The sequence below is a fragment of the Hypanus sabinus genome, chromosome 23 (genome assembly GCF_030144855.1).
Source record: "Hypanus sabinus isolate sHypSab1 chromosome 23, sHypSab1.hap1, whole genome shotgun sequence".
NCBI lineage: Eukaryota > Metazoa > Chordata > Chondrichthyes > Myliobatiformes > Dasyatidae > Hypanus > Hypanus sabinus.
In genome coordinates, this window is record NC_082728.1 from 26784007 (window position 1) to 26799626 (window position 15620).

The 15620-nt window shown below is 40.4% G+C and overlaps 2 protein-coding genes across 5 annotated transcripts in view; one reads left to right on the forward strand and one right to left on the reverse strand.

Annotated features, from left to right (window-relative positions):
- rfng (RFNG O-fucosylpeptide 3-beta-N-acetylglucosaminyltransferase) overlaps positions 1-5065 on the reverse strand; it is a 42350-nt gene extending 37285 nt beyond the window's left edge. The window contains exon 1 of the mRNA XM_059948577.1: positions 3857-5065. Within this exon, the coding sequence (XP_059804560.1) occupies positions 3857-4387 (531 nt within the window). The 5' untranslated portion in view covers positions 4388-5065. The remainder of the gene's footprint in view (positions 1-3856) is intronic.
- Positions 5066-10021: 4956 nt separating this feature from the next.
- The window catches only part of gps1 (G protein pathway suppressor 1), a 69868-nt gene continuing 64269 nt past the window's right edge, over positions 10022-15620 (forward strand). For 3 of the 4 annotated variants that reach the window (XM_059948580.1, XM_059948578.1, XM_059948581.1), the window contains exon 1: positions 10022-10135. In XM_059948580.1, coding sequence (XP_059804563.1) covers positions 10091-10135 — 45 coding nt within the window. In that variant the 5' untranslated portion in view covers positions 10022-10090. The remainder of the gene's footprint in view (positions 10136-15620) is intronic. The other variant, XM_059948579.1, reaches the window with a different exon arrangement.

Consider the following 15620-nt stretch of genomic DNA (forward strand, 5'->3'; position numbering starts at 1 on the left):
TTATTTAAGAAAGAATGTGCTGACGTTGGAGAGGGTTCAGAGAAGATTCACTAGAATGATTCCGGGAATGAGAGGGTTAACATATGAGGAACGTTTGACCGCTCTTGGACTGTACTCCTTGGAGTTTAGAAGAATGAGGGGGGGGCCTCATAGAAACATTCCGAATGTTGAAAGGCATGGACAGAGTGGATGTGGCAAAGTTGTTTCCCATGGTGGGGGAGCCTAGTATGAGAGGACGTGACTTGAAGATTGCAAGGCGCCCATTCAGAACGGAGATGCGAAAAATTTTTTTTAGCCAGAGGGTGGTGAATCTGTGGAATTTGTTGCCACTGGCGGCAGTGGAGGCCGGGTCATTGGGTGTATTTAAGACAGAGACTGATAGGTATCTGAGTAGTCAGGATATCAAAGGTTATGGTGAGAAGGCGGGAGAATGGGACGAAAGGGGAGATTGGATCAGCTCATGATGAAATGGCAGAGCAGACTTGATGGGCCGAATGGCCAATTTCTGCTCCTTTGTCTTACGGTCTCTTATGGACTTGGCCTCCACAGCCATCTGATTCACCACCCTCTGGCTAAACAAATTCCTCATCATCAATGTTCTAAAAGGAACATTTTTATAAGATGATAAGATATAGGAGCAGAATTAGGCCAATTGGCCCATCAAATCTGTTCTGCCATTTCATCAAGGCTGATTCATTTTCCCTCTCAGTCCCAATTTATTCAGAGGCTGTCCCCTCTGGTCCTAGACTCTCCACATTCAATCTATCTAGGCTTTTCAATCTTGGATTGGTATCAATGAAGTCCCACCCTCATTCTTCTAAACACCAGCAAGCACAGGTCCAGAGCCATCAAATGTTCCTCATGCATTATCCCTTTCATTCCCAGAATCATTTCATGAACTTTCTCCGGACCCTCTCCAATGCCAGCACCTCCTTTCTTAAAGTAGTCCAAAACTGCTCCAATACTCCAAGTGCAGTGTGGCCAATGCCCTATAAAGGCTCAACATTACATCCTTGCTTTTATATCCGAGTCATCTTGAAATTAATACTAACAGTGCATTTGCCTTCCTTACTACCAACTCAAGCTGCCAGTTAATCTTTAGGGAACCCTGCCCAAGGACTCCCAAGACTCTTTGATTTCTGAATTTTCTCCCTGTTTACCTTCTACCAAAGTGCATGACCATACACTTCCCTACACTGTATTTCATCTGCCAGTTCATTGTCCACTCTCTTAATCTATCCAAGTCCTTCTGAAGACTCCCTTCTTCCTCAACACTACCTGCTCCTCCACCTATCTTTGTATTTTCCTCAAACTTGTCATCAATTCCATCATTCAAATCATTGACATATAGCGTGAAAAAAAGTGGTCCCCAAACTGTCTGCTGCATCAGCCAAACAGAAATTCCCTCAGTGGTGCTGTTCTGTTTATTCATCTTTCAGCTAATTTATTATTGTTTTTTCACAATCATAAATGTTCAATATATCTGGACTAAATTACAGTGGATTTATCCACATTTCCATGACAGAATTCTATTTAAGATTAGGTTCACACCTAGAATTTATTATCAGATAAATCTTTTGCATTGATGAATAGAAAAGTGGGTACAATTTTGTATCTTCTGCACTAGTCTTGATACATGATGTTGACAATTCCTTTCCTCTCACGGATGCTGCCTTCATCCAGCAGATTGTTTGCTACTTCATTTTCCAGCAGACCTTTGTATCTCCGAGGTTCTGGAGATCTGAACCCAAGCTTCAGAACTGCAAGGAATTGGGTAAGTGATTCTCATACCTTAGGGGATGCATAATAAATAACACGTTGATGTTGCTTTCATTTCAGAGTCCAGGTTTGGGACTTTATGGATACAAGCACCTTCCTACTCACTGTAAGCATTTTGTAAAATTTGGAACATTTGTTCTGGTTTTGGTAGGAATGCTAACTGAGAATAACTACAATATTTCATAAAAGAGAGAGAAAAAAGATTTGGACAGGGCCAAATCAGAAGTTTTACATATGCATCTGCATTGCACGATGTGAAGATTTACCATGTGGATAGTCAGAGGCTTTTTCCCAGGGCTGAAATGGCTAACACGAGGGGACACAGTTTTACGGTGCTTGGAAGTAGATACATCTCATCAGGGCTAAGTTTTTTTTTTACGCAGAGAATGATGAATGCGAGGAATGGGTTGCCGGTGACGGTGGTGGAGGCGGATACGATAGGGTCTTTTAAGGGGCTCCTGCATAAGTACATGGAGCGTAGGAAAATAGAGGGCTGTGGGTAACCCGAGGTAATTTCTAAAGTAAGTACCTGTTCAGCACAGCATTGTGGGCCGAAGAGTCTGATTGTGCTGTAAGTTTTCTATGTTTCAATATCATGTCTTTTGACAATTTTATTCCAGCTGTAGGGATTAGTGAACTGCAGCCGACAAGGGATATCAAAGCTTGGTTTAGGAAAAGGGGAGGCATAAGTCAGGTATATGCTGCTGGGATCAAGCATAGCCTTTGGGGAGTACAAAGGATGTAGAAATACACTTAAGAAGGAAATCAGGAGGGCAAAAAGTGGGTGTGAGATATCCTTATCTACTAAGGTAAAGAAGAATCCTAAAAGATTTAACAAATATATGAAAAGAAAAAAATGTAATTCAAGGGAGAACAGTGTGGTCATCTACGTGGAGAGCCGAGGAAAATGGTCATGGTATTAAACTAGTACATCTTATCTGTACTTACTATGGAGAAGGTCACAAAGCTGGGGAATTCAGGAAAGAGAATAGTGATGTACTGAAATATATTAATGTTACAAGTGAGATGTTTGTAGTACTGAGGCAGATAAAAGTGAATATATCCCTAGGCCCTGACCAAGCATGTCCCAGGACATCAAGGGTAAGAAAGGAGGTAATTGCCGGGCCCTGACAGAGATTTTTGTACCTTCCTTAGCCATGGGTGAGGTACAGATAGAAAGAGGCTGATATTGGATCTTTCACTAAGAAGGGATGCAAAGCCAAAAGGGGGGGGGGGGGACTTCAAGTTCAAGAAAATAACATCACTGATGAGTAAGTTACTGGAGAAGGTTTTGACAGAATTTCTATATTTTGAAATTCAAGGACTGATTAAAGTTAACCAGCATAGTTTTACGTGTGGGAAATTGAACCTCAAATTTTTTGAAAAGGTGACCATGAGGATTGATGAAGGCAGAGCTCAAACTTTGTGAAAGATCTTTTGAAAATACACGTAGATAATAATATCTTAATGAATTTTTGAAAGGCTTTTCACAAGGCTGTTGGTCTGGTCTGGTGTTCTTAGATCACATGAGATCAAAGTTCAAAGAAAATTTATTATCAAAGTACATACTTATACAACCTTATCGTAGGATTTTCCATTCAAGGGCATTGGGTCAAGGCCAAGGTGCACTAGCTAATTTGGATACAAAATTCACCTGGTGGAAGGAGTCATGGCTATTAGTGAAGGGTTGCTTAATCAAACTGGAAGCCTGTGATATGCTGCCAGGATTTGTTGTGGCTCCCCATTATTTGTCCGATTTGGCTGAGAATGTATACGGTATGATTGCAGGCGGCGCCAAAATTGGTGGTGGAGTGAACAATGAAGTAGATTGTCTAAACTTACGACAGCATTTTGATCAACTGGGGTACTGGATGAAGGAATGACAGATGGAATTTAACTGGAGAAGGGCGAAGTGAAGCATTTTGGGAAGTCAAACCAAGGCAGCACATCTACAGTAAATAACAAGGCCCTGGTGAGTGTTGTCGATCAGAGAGAACACTTCAAATGCATAGACCCAATAGTAATGAAAAAAATCTGAAGTGGCAAAACCGATCTGAACGCCTTGCCAAGTCCTCACCTGGTTTTGGACCAATGATATCCACGTCTGAAAGAGCAGATCCAGTCTGGCTTTGTGATACTTCCTGGTGGTTTTCACCGCAATAAAAATGTCACTGAGTTGCATTTTATGCTTGCCGAGCCCCGTGTAAATACTGTGCCAGGGAGCATCCCACAACACTGCACCTTCCTCCTCCGACGTAGGACCAGCCTGATCTCCCTGAGGTGGTCTCTTCACGGGCCCTTTCTCTTTAACGTGAGTCCGATGAGATCTGCCCGCTTTTGCATAGCGGTGCCAGCTGGGTCCCCTTTCCGCTGCAGTGTTAGAGTGACTCCTGAACCCCCCAGGTAAGGCTCTGGCTCGCTTCTCCTCCTGGAAGATGCTTCCATCCTGGCTTGCACTGCCAAACCTTTCAGCGGACTGTCCGAAGTTGGAGACCTGCAAATCCTGGCGTCCCCACTGCTGGAGCCCCGCCAGAAGTAGAAGCGAAGTGCAAAGAGTCAAGCAGAGCAGGAAACAGAGTTTACTGTTTGCCGAACCGCGTAAACGCATCCTCTGTGCTCAGCCCGAGCCCCCGGGGGCGAAGGATCTGCACTGCGGCAGGTCCAGAACTGGTCCCATGTCTGACTGTCTGCCACCACTCTCCAGCTATCTGCTGTCACACCTCCCACTCACACTGAGATCAGCTCGTTGGCAGTAGTGTTTATTTCCAATTCGGCAGATCAACAAGCAGCCAGCGAACAAGAGTACACCAGATCCAAGTGGGATCAGCTCTTCCTTATCGCCGCCTAATGTGGAGGACTTAACTACTTCCAAGTCTCTTTCGCACAACAAAACACTGGAGAAACTCAGCAAGTTAGGGAGCGTCTGTGGAGGGAGGTAAACAGGCAACATTTCGGGCCGAGCCCCTTTTAAACATTCTGACTTGCTGAGTTCCTCCAGCATTGTGTGTGTTGCTCAAGATTTCCAGCATCAGCAGAATCATTTGTGTTTACTAAACTCTCAAGTGTGATAGACTGGAGTTTGGTTATTTTAAATTAACCAAAATAAACTTCATTCATAACACTAAAAGGTATTTACAAAAATAAACTACAACGGCTTTTCATTCTTACATTTGTATACAATACACTTAGTATTACATTACTTAATTTAAAACTAATAGCACCATTGACACTCATGTGGCTCCCTGGGGTGATAATTTCAATAATTGATGTCTTTCCTCTTCCAACCTGGTCGTACCCTGACCAATAGCAGAATATCTATTCCAATAAATAATCTATTTAATTCTGCTTTCCATATTCTTCATTCATGTGTTTTGCTATATTTCCAGTTTTTCTTCAACTGTTATTTGATCCTCAACTCGAGCAGTATCTATGTGGGGAAAAGGATTTGATGACTCTTCAGGTGGCAACCCTGCACTTGGTACTATGAGTGGAGAGTGCAGAAAGCCAATATAAAGAAAGGGGTCCCTGAGAGAAGGGCCAAAAGTGATTAGTGGACTAAGGAGTGGTGATCAATGACAGGCAGATTGTACTGGCTGCTCAGCCAAATTTTCAATCTCCCTTCTGTATGCTGATTCATCACCACCTTTGATACGGCCCACAACAGTGGTGTCATCAGCAAATTTGTATATGGTGTTGGAGCTGTACTTAGCCACACAGTTATAGGTGTAAAGGGAGTAGAGCAGGGCGGCTAAGCACACATCCCTGCGGTTCACCGGTGCTGATGGAGATTGAGGAGCAGATATTTCTGTCAATCTGAACTGATTGGGGTCTGCAAGTGAGGAAATCCAGGATCCACCTGCACAAGGTGGTATTGAGGTCCAGGTCTCGGAGTTTACTGATTAGTTTTGAGGGGATGATGGTAATAAATGCTGAGCTGTAATAAAAAGGAGCATCCCGATGTCTGCATCTTTGCTGTCCAAACGTTCCAGAGTTGTGTGAAGAGCCAATGACACAGCATCTGCTGTAGACCTGTTGCTCTAGTAGATAAATTGGAGCAGATCCAAGATGCCTCTCAGGCGGGAGCTGATAAGTTTTATAACCAGCCTCTCAAGATACTACTGTAAATGTAAGTGCAGCTGGTCGATAGTCATTGAGGCAGGTTACCATGCTCTTCTTGGGCACAAAGAAACCATGCCTGTGCCACCACTTCCCGAGGAGTTTGTGAAGGTCTGGCATGACATCTAAAACTTTAATGAACTTTTCTCGATGTGTGGTACAGAGTTTATTGACTGGTTGCATCACAGGGTGGTATGGAAACACCAATGCCCTTGAACAGAAAATCCTACAAAAAGCAGTGGATATGGCCCAGTACAGCACATTAAAACCCTCCCCAACACTGAGCACATCCACATGGAGCATTGTCACTGGCAAGCAGCATCCATCATCAGGAATCCCCACCACTCAGGACATGCTCTCTTCTCACTGCTGCCATCAGGAAGAAGGTACAGGAGCCACAGGACTCACATCACCAGGTTCAGGAACAGTTATTACCCCTCAACCATCAAGCTATTGACCATAGGGGATAACTTCACTCGCGCCATCACTGAAATGTTCCCACAACCAATGGACTCACTTTCAAGGATTCTTCATCTCATGTTCTTGATGTTTATTGTTTAGTTATTAATTATTATTATTTTGCCTACTTACACAATTTGTTGTCTTTTGCACACTGATTGCAGGCCTAGTTGGTGCGGTCTTTCATTGATTGAATTATGGTTTATTTATTGAGTATACCTTCAATATAATGAATTTGAGGGTTGTATCTGGTGACATATACATATGTTGATAATAAACTTACTCTGAACTTTGAGGCATTATATAGTTACATGTACGTACTTTGATAATAAATTTACTTTGAACTTCATGGTTTTGAAGACCAAAACTAAACACTTATTGTTATTGATTCATCAAAATTCCATAATTGTGATAACACTTCTTTACTGCTAATTGGATTCTGTTTGTCATAAAAACTACAGTAACATTTATTCCCTATTTATTTATTGTATGTGCATGTGTTTAAATGATTAATGTCCAAAGACCCCAAAAACAAAGTACAAACATTTTCCAAATCTCACCATTAAATAATCACCATTTTTATTTTCCTTCTGATCTGGATAATTCTGTTCCATTTGACATGTTAATGCTCTCTCATAATACTTTACAGTTGTTGGTTCCCTGCTTTTTTTCTCGTCATCTTGCATACACCAAATGTCATTGGCAATAAACTAATACCCATATCACACACAATGTACACCATCAAGCAATGACATTCAGACCAAGTGGTCCACCATTGTTAAGCTAGGAAAACACATCAAGGATAAATAAGATTATGGTGGAAGTATTAGGGAAGTTTCTGCATTCATGGGCAAGTAAAATATTTTTTCATCTTTACTTATAATTTAATTTACTCAAACAGATACTGCATAAGAATATTCTGGCATAATCTCCTTCAATTCATCATCTATCTGTCTAAAAATAATGAAAACAAAACAAACTGCCTAGTTTTGTTAATGACTATTTTTATCTTGTTTTCCTTAATTATTACAATATAAGCATAGTGCTTTTGACTGTTTTTTTTAAACTGTATTGCATGATAATGAAACAAAACCCACAACAGTGTCGTGGTTGGAGCAACATTATTGAAGTTCAGGGCATCAGAGTTCAGGGTTCAATTCTGGCGTCCTCTGCAAGAAGTTTGTACACCCTTTCCTCCAGGTGCTCCCACAGTCCAAAAACATACCAGTTAGTAGGTTAATTAATCATTGTAAATTGCCCTGTGATTAGCCTAGGGTTAAATAGCTGGGTTGCTGGGCAGTGAGGCTCACTGAGCCATAAGGGCCTGTTCCATGTTGTATCTCAAAGAATAAATAAATAAAATTAAAAACTCAAATCTTACATTATGCATAAAAGGAATACACAATAAACTGGAATAAGAATAGCTATCAATCCATCAAAATTCAAGTTCATCCCGTCATGGAATTTTAAGTTTTCAAAATGATAACAAGTTCCTCAAGGATTTAGTAAATACAAAATTCAAGATTATTTAATGCCATTTCTAGTATTCAAGTCTAAAGGAGAATGAAATAATTGTCTGATGCAGCTCAAAAAAACACAATAAGATAAAGAATGCAATAATTTAAAACACACAATAAATACTAATATGTAGAATAGCTTATATACAGTATATAGATTAATTGTATATCCTTAAAGTTAAAAGTTAAAATACAGGGGTGTCTGTATATAGGGTGACTCTGACAGTAAATGATAAAGTAATGGTGGTGGGGTAGATGAGTGGGTGGTGGTGATCAGCCTTACTACTTGGAGAAAGTAAACATTTCTGATGGTCCTGGCCTGAATGTTGTGTACCCTCCTTCCTGATTGGAGTGGAGCAAAACAGTTCATGAGCAGGGTGGGTGGGATGCTTCATGATATCACTGCCCTTTCTCCTGCACCTTTCTGCATACATGTCCTTGCTGGCAGGTAGGCTGGTCCTGGTGGTGCAGCTTTGACTACCTGTTGCAGAGCCAGGAATATTACATGGAGCCTCTGCTAAGTGAACACCATTTAATATCCTCAGATGTGCAATAAACGTCCTCTCCACATCCACCATTTCTGGACTGCAGTTTGTTTCAATATCTAGGCCTATAGTTAAACTGAATAACTATACTGGAATTCCTACTAAGGAAATGTGAAAAATGTACCATGATATTTAAATAATTGACATCACTGGGTTTATGAAAGTGAGAAGGACTTTGATTGAACATTTAAGATATTGAAATGTCTTGGTGAATGTTGAGAGGATATTTTCTTGTGGAAGAACTTAAAACCATAAAACCACAAGATATAGGAGCAGAAGCAGGCCATTCGGCCTATCGAGTCTGCTCCACCATTCAATCATGTGCTGATCCAATTCTCCCAGTCATCCCCACTCCCCTGCTTTCAAAACAAGGGGTAATTTTTAAAAAAATAAGAGGTCAACAGAATTGATATTACTTTAGAAAGCTTTAAAATGATGGGACTGTCTTTCTCAAATGGAATTGGAAGCAGAGAGTTTTTATTATTTTTAAGGCAGAGCTAGAATGATTGTTAATAATAATGGGGATGGGAAATGAGAATAGCATTGAACTTACAGTCCTCACCAACAATCAACACAGATGCACCGCAAGGATATGTGCTGAGCCACTACTCTACTCTCTCTTTGCTCATGACTGTGTGCCTAAGCACAGCTCAAAAGTCATCTATAAATTTGCTGATGACTCCGCTGTTATTGGCAGAATCTCAAATGGTGACAAGATATATCAGCTGGTGTCACAGCAACAACCTTGCATTCAGCATCACCAAGACCAAAGAACTGGTTGTGGACTTCAGAAAGCGCAATACAAGGGAACACACACCAGTCCTCATGCAGGGATCAAAAGCGGGAAGAGTGAGCAGTTTCAAGTTCCTGGGTGTCAATGTCTCTAAGGATCTAACCTGGACCCAATATATCGACGCAGATATAATGAAGGCACGTTAGCAGCTATATTTCATTAGGAGTTTGAGGAGATTTGCCACCAAGACCACTCAGAAATTTCTTCAGATGTACTGTGGAGAGCATTCTAACTGGCTACATCACCATCTGGTAAGGGTGGTGATATTACAGAGGATAGAAAAAAGCTGCAGAGAGAGTATAAACTGAGTCAGCTCCATCATGGAAACTAGCTTCCACAGGATTCAGGACATCTTCAAGGAGCAATGCCTCAAAAAGGCAGCTTCCATCATTAAGGACCCCCATCACTCATGATCTCATTGCTACCATCAGGAAGGAGATACAGAAGCCTGATGGCACATACTTAACGATTCAGGAACAGTTTCTTCCCCTCTGCCATCCGATTTCTGAATGGATATTGAACCCATGAACACCACCTCACTGCTTTTTAATTTCTATTTTGTACTACTTATTTAACTATTTAATGTATATCTATCTACTGTATTTCACAGCTGCCACAAAGACAACAAATTTCACAATACTTGGGGGCGTTATTAAATCTGATTCTGATTATTGTATTGATTCTGATTCTATAGAAGAACAAAATTTACACTCAGCCCTCCATTTTTATGCGGGGCGTAAATCTTCCCGACTCGACAACCCGCGTAGACGTTGTGTTTGAACGTCATAACGTACGGTCTCTGACTCAGAAGTTTGACCTGTCACCCCAGTGATGAGAGTGCCCGGATGCGGAGCTGCTCTGTGGCCACTTAGAGTTGCTGAATGAGGGAGAAAATGCCACTTCCCGTTCAAGTGTTAAATTTTCAGGTAAAGTGCCTATAGCTGCTTGGTCAAAGGGCGGATAATATTGCGTTGGGAGGGAGGAAAATCTCCTTATGGAATAATGTAGAGGAATTGAACTGTGGCTTGTGGTACTGAACTGGGGCGAACATGACAGTTGGTTGCTGGCTGTGAAGCCAGAATGAACCTGTTACTAAGGGTCCTTTTGCTGCTCCTGTTCTCTGAGAGCGCATATCTTTGCCCCAAGAACGGTATCCTAATGTTTGAGATCTCTCAATCCTACTTTGGTTCGTGTTAAACTGCTTCACTAAATGGAGCCTGAGCAAAGTGATCCCTAATGATGGGCCTATTAGCTCAGGCTTCCTGGCTGGGCTCCTGCAACTGGTCTTGGGGTCGAATCTTAAAGCTTCTCATTTGTTTTCTGTTGCTTTACTCAAAAAATGTTTAGTTTACTAATCTAATTGCGTTTCTATTTTGTATTAAGTTACTGTAAATATACGTTATATAAGATGTTTTGGGTCATAAAACGAGCGAAATTCCTAATATTTAGTAAACACTCGGTGGAGTGGGAAGTTTGCTGCTGATAAGACTAAGCTGGGTGTAACAACATAATGTCTAAGTTACAGGAACATTACATAAAAACCTGAGTCATCGATTTGGAGACAGAAGTTGGGGAATTTAAATTTAAGTATTTTTTTAAATACTGGAAAGGTGGGAGGAGGGAAACTACCATTTGGGGATAACAATCAGGAAACTATAGTTTGGTGTAAGAACCTGACAACAATATCCTTCTCTTATATTCTTCCAATATTCTTATAAGCAAAATTGCCATGCTTATCTGACCTCTGTGATTCTGGACTCAACAATAAAATCTACTCTTATATATGCCTTCTAAGTTTGGAACAATTGTGATGAGCTATAAATGCTAATATTACTAATGATGTCAAAAAAACAAACAAAGAAGTTTTTTTAAAAAATGATTGCATTCCTGATATGACCAGAGGCCTGCCATTGGACAGGGTCGACCATGGATGTTGTGTCCTAGCTGTCTGTGATACCCAAGCCAGGACAGTAACCTGATGTGACCACAACTGATTCCACACAGTTTGTGGAATACAACCACAATTTCATTCTTGGCTATCTCATTTGAAAATTGGATATTTTTATATTTATTGTCTCAGTAATTTTATACTTTTCCTTAGCAAATAATAGGGCAATCTGTCAGTCCAACTAAAGTTAAATTTATACATTTTTAGTGGGGCTTTATTTTTGGAATCTTATGCTTCTGACTTTTAGTAATGGTAAAGAGAAATTGCCATGGACCATTTTAAAATCAATTCCTGAATAAGCAAATGATTAGTCTGTTTGAAAGGTTGAATAGAGATGCAAGTAAATGTTTGTACTATTATTAAATACAACTTCTGATACGTTTGAAAATAAAATCAGTTCTCAAGCATTTTTCCTGGGAATTTTTGGCCAGTTTTCCTTCTAGTACTTTAAAAAAATTTTATGGTAATTTGATATGAGATGGTCTCCCAACTCCAGTGCCAACTGTCCTCACATTCTCCTTTCAATCCCCCTACCCTTGACACAGCACAAAATACCCTTAACCAAAATTCAGGACACTATCTCAAACGATGTTTTTGCTGAGATTCTCCAATATGATTGGTTATCTAATACCTCATCCATTGTCCAGCTTTATGAAGCTGTCCTTGCATGGTTTTTCTTATCAATCCAGCTGTATTAGGATTGTCATCTCGGAGGTTATCCAAGTATCAGTTCTTAATTTTCCCTTTCTCCCTCTGGTGTGCCTTGGCAGTAGCTGTTATTGGGACATCATCATAGGAATCTAAGGGGAGTTCAGTGTTGATAAGTCTAAACTGGATACAGAATCATAGCAGTTAAGTTATTTGACTTTTAACTATCAGGGAGCACTTTGGCTTTAGTGGCTGTAACTATTAGTTTTTAGATGGTGATGGAAAAGGATAAGACATGTTTACAGGTTAGGGTCATAAATTGGAACAGGGCTAGTTTTGGGGAAATTAGGTGGAATCACCCAAAGCTCAATCGGCTGAGTCTGTTTGATTGAAAAGAACGAGTGGCATGTGGAAAGCTTTTAAGAGTGTGATAACAAGTGTCCAGAATAGCATGTTCCTGTTAGGGTGAAGGGTAAGTTTAAGTAACCTTGCCTAAGGCAAGATATTGAGGTTCTGTTCAAGAATTATAAGTAGAAAGCAAGAATTGGATTAAAGATGTTGGGATCAAGTGACTCCCTTGATGATTATAAAAAGATTAACAGTACTCTTAAGAGGGAAATCAGGAGGGCAAAGAGAGGGTATGAGATGGATTTGGGAGGTAAGGTTAAGGAAAATCCCGAAGGGTTTTATAGCTATATTAAGAGCAAAAGAGTTGCTCGGGAGAGAATAGGACCCCTTAGAAATCAGCAGGGCCACCTATGTCTTGAGCTGCAGGAGTTAGACAGGAGTTTAACAAATCAGTGTTTACTGAAGAGAAAATCATTATTGTTCAAGGGGTAAGGCAAACAAGTGTAGATGTTTGGAGGATATTCATATTATCAAGGAGGACATGTTTGCAGCCTGACAGCTGATTAAAGTGTATAAATCCTCAGAGTGTATTCTCATACTTGGTGGGAGGCTAGCGAGGGAAATGCAAAGATGTCTGCTTCATTGTTAGCCGCTGGTGAAGTTCCAGAAGACTGGAAGGTTGTTAATGTTGTTCTATTGTTTAAGAAAGGTTACAAGGATAAGCCGGGGGTCAGCCTGACATCAGAAAGGGAAATTTAATGAAAGGGATTCTGAGGGACAGGATCTGCCAGTGTTTGGATACACAGTCTGATTAGGAGGAAAGAGCATGGCTTAGTGCATGCTTGACAAACCTTTTAGAATCTTTTGAGGAGCAAACCAAAAAGTTAGATAAAAGTAGGGCACTGGATGTTGTACATTTTGACTTTAGCAAGGCCTTCAAAAAGAACCTGCATGGTAGGCTGGTCTGGAAGGTTAACTCCCATGAAGTCATGGGAGGACGGGTTAGGTGGATTCAAAATTGACTGAGAGGTTGGATGCAGAGGGTGGTGGTTGGAGTTGTTTCTCGAAATGGAGGCCAGCGACTAGTGGTGTGCCACAGGTTTTGATGTTGCAGCACTTGTTGCTCATTATTTATGTAAATGATTTAGGTGTGAATACATAAGGCTTGATTAACAAGTTTGCAAATTGCATAAAATTAGGAGGAGTTATTGGTGAAGAAATTTATTGTAGATTACAAAAGGATCTTGATCATTTGGGGGAAGAGGTCCGAGGAGAGGCAAATGGTTTTCAATACAGGTAAATGTGAGGTGAAGTATTTTGCAAAATCAAACCAGTGTAGGACTTGTACAATGAATAGGAGGGTACTAGGCAGTGTAATAGAACAGAGGGTCTTGGGAAAACAAGTGTATAGTTTGTTGAAAATGGCGACATAGGTAGACAGGATGGTCAAAAACATATTTAGTACGCTAGCCTTCATCAGTCAGGACACTGAGTATAAGAGTTGGGTATTATATTGCAATTATATAAGATGATGGGAAGTCTGCACTTGGAGTACTGAATACAATTTTGGTTACTCTGAAAAGAGATGTTGAATTGGAAAGAGTGCAGAAAAGGTTTCCAAAGATGTTGCCTAAACGACCGGGCCTGAATTATAGGGAGTGATTTGTTAGGCTAGGTCTTTATTCCTTGGAATGTAGGAAAATGAGAGGCAACCTTATATAAAAAGATGTTTAAAATTATGAGAGGTCAAGATAAGGTGAATGGTAACAGTGTTTCTCCAGAATAGGAAAGAACAAAATTAGGGGGGTAGATTTAGGGAAAGACTTAAACTGAACCTGAGGGGCAACTACTTCAAACAGAGAGTGATGAGTATATTGAATGAGCTGCCAGAAGAAGTAGCTAAGGCAGGTACAATATTATAATTTAAGAAGCACTTGGATTGGAACATGGAAGATTATGAGCTGAAGACATGAAATTGGGACTAGCTGGGTGGGCACCACTTCTTGGGCTGAAGAGCATGTATCTGTTGTATTCCTCTATGATTCTATTACACTATTGCCCTGCCATTTGACTGTTTGTCTGGTAGCCTCGATGTGTCAAAACATAATTTAGTTCAACATTGACAAAGCTTAAGCCATATCTTGGCACTCACTGGAAATTGGTTTCCTTTGTTGTTGACTCCATCCTCAGCCATGGTCACTGCCCGATGTGTTTCAGCCTGAATTAACAGGATCACTTTCCAACAATATACCATGAGGCTGCTAACAAGCTACGAGCCCATGGTAGTACAGGAAAGATTCTAGCATGGAAAAAGCAATGGCTGACTGGCAGGAGGCAAAAGGTGGGAATAAAGGGAGCCTTTTTCTGGCTGGCTGCCAGTAACTAATGGAGTTCTGCAGGAGTCTGTGTTGGGACTGATTTTTACGTTGTATGTAAAAATCCGATGATGGAATTGATGGCTTTGGTGCAAAGTTTGCACACAATATAAAAATAGGTGGAGAGGTAGATAGTATTGAGGAAGTAGAGAGGCTGCAGGAGGACTTCAGAGAGAAAGCAGGAGATTGGGGCTAAGAGGAGAATTGGATCAGCCATGATGAAATAGTGGAGCAGACTCTGTAGGCCAAATGGCTTAATTCTGCTCCTATATCTTATGGTCTTAATATATCTTTTTGTAGTCCTGTTCTAGTGAAAATCCTTACCTCAGTTCGAAAGAAAGTTTATCAATCACCAAAGCTATATAAATTTCATTCTGCAACATTTGTAACTTACACCAGACTTCAATCTCCCTGTGGCTCAGATTTTTGTATGTGGCTTGTCTTTCCTAAATTTGACAGACCTTAATATTGCCTTCATATAGCTTCCAACTTCAAAATATTCAGAGTTCTGTCAAAGTTATTTTGAAAGTTGCACTGCCTTTCATCTTGATCAATCCATTAAAGAACCCCCATGCTCTTGTCCCACTTCATGTAGTTGTCTCCAAAATTATATTTCCCTTCAAATCCTTATTTCTCTTATCCCAGTTTTATTCACCCATTTTTGCCTGCCCTATGTTAGTGTTAGCAACAAAACTGCCAGCTATTTTGATGGTGCAATAGGGTATCTTTTTAACCAATTTGTATTGTCCCTTCAATCCCTTCCTTGTCTAAGCAGGTTATTTTCATTTTATAAATCTTCATGTTATCACATTAAAAGTGATATTATAGCTTGTTTGGTTGTCTTGTAATTAAAATGGATTAGATTGTGAAGAAAGTATTTTGCTCATTGATAGAAATATACTATAGACTATGAATGCACCTTTAGAATGGTAGAAATAGACCTTGAGCTGTTGAGCAGCATCACTGACTATCCCAACGTTTCATTTGTTCATTGCAGCCCAATATTTTGACTGTGGGGGGAAAGGAATGATAGAGTTTGGTTGTCTGTTCCGCCAGTTAGTTTTATCAGAAACCAGAAGACCACGACTGATA